Genomic DNA, 7,500 nt, shown 5'->3' with positions numbered 1-7,500 from the left:
TCCACTTTGCCTTTTCTTTTTTTATTTTTAATTATTATTACATTTTTTAAAATTATTTCTTTTCAGATGAAGAGGTCGGAGGTCAGAAAGGAATGGAGGTGTTTGTAAAGCGCCCTGAATTTCACAAGCTCAACGTCGGCTTTGCCTTGGATGAGGGTAAATGAATAACACATACACACACACACACACACACACACACACACACTTCGAAGTGCACATGTGGAAAGCACACTCACTGGTCTGTAATGTTTATGACTTTGGCTCCCCGTAGAACATTACTAAGCGGTATGGGTTAATTTAAGGTGGTATTGCTCATCACACTGTGTAACTTCTGCTTGGCTGGGCACAGCGCCACCTTAAATGGAGCCCAGTGCTGGATTACTAACAAAGCACTGTAGCTTTGTGGAAAACTTTGAGGGACCTAAGAGGTGTGTGTGTGTGTGTGTGTGTGTGTGTGTGTGTGTGTGTGTGTGTGTGTGCAGGCTCGACGAATAATAGAATGGCGTTATGTAAAAAAAAAAAAAATAATACAAAAAAACTGGTAACTGTAATATGTTACAGTTACATCAAAAAAACAAAGTAATCAGATTACAGTTACAAACCAGAGAAATGAATCTTTTGACATAACGATCTTCAGATTTTCGATTGGTCAGTGCTCTTGTAGAAATGTGCTCCACTGTCACGTCACTTCACATTTCCATCATAACTTCAGCTGAAACTCTAACGTTGTTCTCTGAAATGCTTTTGTGATGTTGCTGATGTTGTTCATGCTGCTGTTGTCTTGACTTTATCTACGTATGTGACCATGAAATAATCCAAAAGTTATCAGATTACGTTACTGATTACTTTTTTTATGAAGTAATTTGTAGCTGTAACGGAAGACATTTTTAAAGTAACCCTCCCAACCCTGTGTGTGTGTGTGTGTGTGTGTGTGTGTGTGTGTGTGTGTATGTGTGTGTGTGATGCAGGTCTGGCTAATCCCACAGAAGCCTTCACAGTGTTTTATGGAGAGAGGAATCCTTGGTGTAAGTGAATCTAATCTCATAATCAGTGTCTTAGATTGTGACTTACTCAGCCACTCGCTCACTGTGTATATATATGTGTGTGTGTGTGTGTGTGTGTGTGTGTGTGTGTGTAGGGGTGACTGTTCGGTGTCCAGGCAGTCCGGGTCACGGCTCCAGGTTTGTGGAAAACACAGCTGCTGAAAAACTGGTCAGTAACATTATACATGCATTTACCTGTCTGTCTCTCTGCCTGTCTGTCTCTCTGATTGTATGGGGTTTGATCTGTGTATCAGTCTTTCGAACCATCTTTCTCACTGTTTCACTGTCTTCTGTAGCATTTACCTGTCTGTCTCTCTGCCTGTCTGTCTGTTAATCTGAATGTGAATCTGTCTAACCACCGAACTGTCTGATTCTGTCTCTCTTTCTGTCACACTGCTTGAGTGTCTGTCTAACCACCTTCTGTTTTAATAATCTGTCTCACTGTCTTCTGTAGCATCTACCTGTCTGTCTCTCTGCCTGTCTTTCCATCTGACTGTAGATCATTTTTAAATGCCACACTGTCTGATTCTGTCTCTCTTTCTGTCTGTCTGACTCACTATTTGTGTCTGTATCTTTATTTATTAATCTGACCCCTGACTGTCTGTCTGTCTCTCTGCTGTGTTTTTCAGCACCGGGTCATTAATTTGTTCCTGGACTTCAGAGAGAGAGAGAGACAGCGGTGAGTGAGATAACACAGTGAAGAATGTTTAACAAGTGTGTGTGTGTGTGCGTGTGAGAGAGAGAGTGTGTGTGTGTGTGTGTGTGTGTGCGTGTGTCCCTTCTCACTGATTTCATGTGTGTCATTTTCAGGCTTAATACGAGCGAGTGTTTCACTCTGGGTGACGTCACCACTGTGAACATGACGATGGTGAGAGGGGGCGTGGCTTACAACGTCATACCCGCTGAGATGGACGTCAGCTTCGACATTAGAATCCCACCCACTGTCAATCTGCAGGTGTGTGTGTGTGTGTGTGTATGTCAGTATCCATCAGACTGAAACATTACCATGATCTGAACCCTGAAAGAGGAATTTAAAGGACGTTGTTTTGCGCTGGAGCTACGAGGATGAACAGGACAGAACTCTAAGTGGTGAACTCTAAGTGATGTATGTATGTATGTGTGTGTGTGTGTGTGTGTGTGTGTGTGTGTGTTTCTGCAGGAGTTTGAGGAGCAGATTAAGGCTTGGTGTAAGGAAGCGGGCGATGACGTCACGTACGAGTTTGCGCAGGTGCGTAAGCAGCCGTTCATTTTCGCCGCCGCTTCATTTCTGCACTGATTCCAGGTCAGTGAACGTGTTTATTTTCCTGCTTCTTTAACAGAAAGGTATGAATCAGAACACTACGTCCACAGAGGACAGCGACCCCTGGTGGACAGCGTTCAGCTCCACATGCAAGTCCCTGTGAGCGCGCACACACACACACACACACACACACACACACACACACACGCTCTTCTCCTCTGAAGTCCTCTCTCAGGAGTGTGACTGTAGTATATCAGTATGACAACATGATCATTATTTTTACTGTTGCTCTGTGTCTCGCTCAGGAACATGACGTTAAAGAAGGAGATTTTTCCCGCTGCCACAGACAGCCGCTTCATCAGAGCCGTACGTGACTCTCTCCTCCTCTCTCCTCTTCCTGCTGTTAGCATCATTACTGTGCATAAATCCCTGCATGTCACTACTGTAGTGCTTTATCTCCGGGTAAATTTCTTATATTTAAGTCTGAGGCTGAGTTGTTAGTCCACTGGAGCGGGATGCAGATGTGCTGACAGAAAAACAGCATCTGTCTCTTTCACAAACTGTCTGTTTCTCTGACTATACTTATCAAAGTACATTTACAAAAAAATCTGTCTCTCCTAAACTCTCTATCTATCTATCTATCTATCTATCTATCTATCTATCCAAATCAAGTCTGTCTAAGTATCTGGCTGTCTGTCCATACCTCGCAAATGTTTTCAGAAATCTGTCTCACAAACTGTCTGTATGCTCCTCTCTCTCTCTCTCTCTCTCTCTCTGTGTATGTGTGTGTGTGTGTGTGTAGGCTGGTCTTCCTGCGATCGGGTTCTCGCCGATGAACCGCACCCCCATCCTGCTGCACGACCACAACGAGTTCATCAGCGAGAGCGTGTTCCTCAAAGGCATCCACGTCTACGAGACCCTCATCCCTGCTCTCGCCAGCGTGCCCACCCTGACCACTGAGGCCTAGACACACACACACACGCACGCACACACGCACGCACACACACACACATTACACTAGTCTTTCTCTCTATTAAAGCATCCTGGTGTTTTACACTTCCAGCTGCTCTTCATCTCTCCACTCGAGTTTTTTTTAACACCAAAGAGCTGAGGGAACTCGTCCCGTACGAGACCTCGGCCTCCTCCTTGCACGTGCTTCTGATCCAGCCACTCAGGATTCTGCAAGTTAAATCAGAAATAATAACCTCAACGCTACACTGCTGCAGCCTCGGCGTGGTGTCGCTCTGTTGCAGTGACACTCGTTCGTCTTAGTGAAGAGCATGAAGTCTTAAATCTGAATATCAGTGAGATCATGAGGGAGCTCAGTGTGTTTTAACGAGGACGCTCATGAAATGATGAAGCCACTTATAACCTTGAATTAGAAGTAGGACATCTCTGATTTACTGATGTTTACAATCACTTAGCTGCGTACTCGATGATGTGTTGATTTGTACTTGATGTCACAAGGTTGATTTATATGCATATCTTAATTATTAAATATTTTAAAACCTCAAAATGGACTTTTCCATGCAGTATTTTGTGCTTGTTAGAGCAGAGCATGGCCACTAGAGGGCAGAGCTGTGATTCAGAGCTTTTCTCAACTCCGGATCCTGCACAGATTTAAAGCTTCCACCTCCACAAGTTTGTTGCAACCCAAAACCCAAGGGCTAATAAATGATCCAGATCAGGTGGAGTCATGGAAAGCTTAAAGCTGGTCCACAGATCTGGAGTTGAGGAGAACATCTGAGGAACCTGAGTGGAAGAAGACAGCATGGCAGTTCTGCAGAGCACTTCACACACTGAAGAACCTTCTGAAGCGGATTTCAGACTGATGTGCATTGTCTTTACTCGACTGGTAAGTGGCAAAGTTAACATGTCAATCAAAAAGAAGTGGGCGGGGCTAAACACACACCGCATTACAAGCCAATTAAAGAAAGCTCAGCCTTGGGAAGCGTTTAGATGCGTACAATAGCTAATATTTTGTCTGTTTATTGGAAGCCATAGAGCTTTTTTATTCCTGAACTTCCCAAATCACTCAACACATTCACGTGACTTTATTTCCAGTCTGACTTTGAGTTATTGAGGTTTGGATTAAACACAGATCAAGTGAGCAGTGAAACAAGAAGTCAGTAATAAATAAACAAATAAGTCATTTTGATAATGATTTCCAACACTGTAAATAAATCACATCACAGACCCCATTATTAGAGCCACTGCTTTAAACCATTACAGAAAAGCAACTTGCCAGCATTTTATGAGATAAAAATGAATAAAAAAGACATCTGTAATGCCTCGAGGAAACTGGGGGATTTAATATATGAATGTAAACATGTTTATTTATTTCAAAACTACAGTGGATTCCCTTAATGACTTCCTTCCTTAATCCCTTAATGCAATTACATACTGAATGAGTTTTATCATTAAAGGAAATGACATCATGAGCTGGAGTTTATCTGCATCATTATATCTCTGACTTGGATCTATATGTCCAGTTGATCTATGGCTGTCCAGTTTGTTTGTTCAGTTCCAGCTGCTGGATGGCGACGTCAGGGCTTTGGAAGCGGTGCCATGTTATCACCATGGCAACAACTTGAGCAGCCACCATTAAAATGCATTCTATTAATAATGAACTATTGGTCTGTTGTAAGAAGACCATTTTACTGGGAATTTTCTGGAAGCTACACACAATAAACAGAATCATATATGTTACTAGAAGTAAACTTACTATCAAACTCCTATGTCTGATTACGTAATAGTACAGGTCCCTGTTTTTAATACGTAACTCGTACTGAGTTGGATTGGGTTGTTGATGATCCTGGATTCATCTGGTCTTTGAGGCTGTTGTCGGACATGTTACCAAGACAACGAGTCTGTAAACTCAGTCCTGCTCAGGACCAGCTTAATCGACGTAAAGAAGATTAGATCACACACTGAGAAGCGTTTTATCATTTAAAAACGGTGTGCATGATGCACTAAATCTTAGTCTTAGCAAAGCAAGGTCATTTCTCGAATCATTTCCGTATCGTTTGTATTCGCCGTGGTTTCGGGTCTCGAACGGGAATGTGCAGTAATCTAAAACAACTCAACTAATCCAGTTCTCAGGTGCGTCTGAAGAGCCGAGAATGACCCGTGTAGAATGTTCATGATTAATAAATCTGACACACTTCTTCATAGCTTGGATTTGGGTTGTATGAAGATCCAGGCACAGCTCTTAAACTGATGGAAACGCAGCCTGGTTCTTAAAGGTTCACTGGTTCCCTGAGGCGGTGTCGGCACCATCCCCGTGTCTGTGACTACAGGGAATAGAGAGAACCATTGCAACGTGGAACTAAAGAGTCTTTTAAAGAAATGGAGATTGATTGGCAGACAGGTGAAGTGTCTCTGCCTACATCCCTCTCTCTGTCTTTCTCTTTTTCTCTAGTCTTCTCACTGCTGGAGCTGGCAGCTTTAAGGTCAGACTCATTAACGCCACAGAGAGATGGATTAAAAGCCAGAAAGATCTGGAGAAGAGAGAGAGAGAGAGAGGGAGGGAATGAGGCATGAGAGACATGTAGTGCTTCTCTTCAGCTTCTTGTAGTCGCTTGCTAGAGTTTACTATTAAATCATAGAGAATAAGACACAACGTGGTGTGTTATTATAGGAAAATAATCAGCGTTGAGTTGATGTGATGGGCCTGATGCAAGCGGAGTTACTGTTCCCAAGCCGAAGTTGATTATTTTCCTAGAACAGTACGTCCTGAAGTGTTTTATTCTTCTTCTACGACAGTAGTTTGTCAACAATTACATTTACAGTTATGTTTAATGTTGTGGAGTGTTCTTAAGACAAGTTAGTTCCTGTTCTCACTCAGCTTTACATGTTACCGAGAAACTGCAACGTGTAAACTCCTCTGACCTGAAGATGTCGGAAAACTTCAAGTTCCAGCTTCACCGCTGACACTGGAGACTCCTTCCATAAATGTTACATAAACATCTCCTTACAGAAAACATCACCATATCAAACAATTGTAAGTTTGTCTTCATTAAACAAGAACACATTTAAAAGATTTGCTGCACTACTGTAAGAGCTTCTGTTACAGAACATTAATCAACACCTCCTGACCAATCAAATTCAAGAATTTAACAGCGCTGTGGTTAATATGTTATAGTGTGTTACATCCTCGTTTTGTGAAGGCTCAGTGGATAAGGTTCTGGGTTCAAATCCTGACAGCATACAGACTGTTGGGTCATTAAGTAAATCCTCCACCATCAACTGATTGGATTGTTTTCTGTCTCATTTGTAAGTCAGTTTGGATAAAAGCGTCTGCTAAATGAATATGAGTAAATGTGGGGTGTGATTATCAGCCAATCACTATCATCATCCTCTTACTCAGTTCTGTGATTTCTCTGTAGCAGCCAGAAGCTTTGACTGTGCAGATAGGATGTGAAGAACTTCATGCACACACACACACACACACACACAGATTATAGCCTGGCTCTGTTCTGCATGCCACTGCAAGAATACATTAGTGAGATACAAGTCTGAGACAAAGCTTGCTGAGAGCTGTATCCGGCCTAATTATGGGAGACGAGGAGTGTCTGTGTGTGCGTGTGTCTGTGTGTGTGCGCGTGTCTGTATCTGTGTGTGTATGTGTGTGTGTGTGTGTGTGAGAGAGAGAGATGCAGAAGAAGAGAAAGTTCCTCCCTCCTGTAGCGCACAGCATGGCCGGTGTTGTCAGTAATTAGGCTGTGCAGTTTGGGGCATGGCAGCTGGATTACAGGCTGCTGCACTGTGTCTGTGTCTGTGTGTGTGTGTGTGTCTGTGTGTGTGTGTGTGTGTGAGAGAGAGAGAGAGAGAGAGAGAGAATATGGAGAACATGGCTATGTCCCAAATGCTGAAGTCTGCTTGTCAGAAAACTTTGTGTACGTGTGTGTGTGTGTGTGTGTGCCTGCCAATTGATCACTCTACAGAAGCTGCTGCTGAACAGCTGTAACACACACCACTACAGTCATGCAGCATTTTCTGTTAAAACATGCTTCCAGGAAGAGAGAGAGAGAGAGTAAATTTGCTATAAGAAGTGCTTCTCGATCCTCGTCCTTGCATGTTGTTATAATTTTCTGGCCTGTTTTCTTCTAGATTTGGTGAACCATATAATAAATCACACTATCAGTGCAGCAGAACATTTCAAAAATAAATATTCAAACCAGAAGAAGAGAATCAGCCTTTCTGAAACTTAGAATC

The 7,500-nt window shown here is 42.7% G+C and overlaps 2 protein-coding genes across 2 annotated transcripts in view; both read left to right on the top strand.

Moving 5' to 3' along the window:
• LOC113539457 (aminoacylase-1) overlaps positions 1-3,799 on the top strand; it is an 8,580-nt gene extending 4,781 nt beyond the window's left edge. Inside the window, exons 7-15 of the mRNA XM_034314234.2 lie at positions 67-156; positions 969-1,025; positions 1,139-1,212; positions 1,673-1,722; positions 1,854-1,998; positions 2,203-2,271; positions 2,363-2,442; positions 2,589-2,649; positions 3,086-3,799. Coding sequence (XP_034170125.2) covers positions 67-156; positions 969-1,025; positions 1,139-1,212; positions 1,673-1,722; positions 1,854-1,998; positions 2,203-2,271; positions 2,363-2,442; positions 2,589-2,649; positions 3,086-3,250 — 791 coding nt within the window. The 3' untranslated portion in view covers positions 3,251-3,799. The remainder of the gene's footprint in view (positions 1-66; positions 157-968; positions 1,026-1,138; positions 1,213-1,672; positions 1,723-1,853; positions 1,999-2,202; positions 2,272-2,362; positions 2,443-2,588; positions 2,650-3,085) is intronic.
• Positions 3,800-3,941: 142 nt separating this feature from the next.
• cacna2d2b (calcium channel, voltage-dependent, alpha 2/delta subunit 2b) overlaps positions 3,942-7,500 on the top strand; it is a 55,654-nt gene continuing 52,095 nt past the window's right edge. Inside the window, exon 1 of the mRNA XM_026935325.3 lies at positions 3,942-4,138. The gene's annotated coding sequence lies outside the window, so the exon portion shown is untranslated. The remainder of the gene's footprint in view (positions 4,139-7,500) is intronic.

Source organism: Pangasianodon hypophthalmus, chromosome 20 (assembly GCF_027358585.1).
Source record: "Pangasianodon hypophthalmus isolate fPanHyp1 chromosome 20, fPanHyp1.pri, whole genome shotgun sequence".
In the NCBI taxonomy this organism is placed as follows: Eukaryota; Metazoa; Chordata; class Actinopteri; order Siluriformes; family Pangasiidae; genus Pangasianodon; species Pangasianodon hypophthalmus.
The sequence above is the reverse complement of the archived record's forward strand: the minus strand, read 5'-3'. Positions and strand labels throughout refer to the sequence as shown.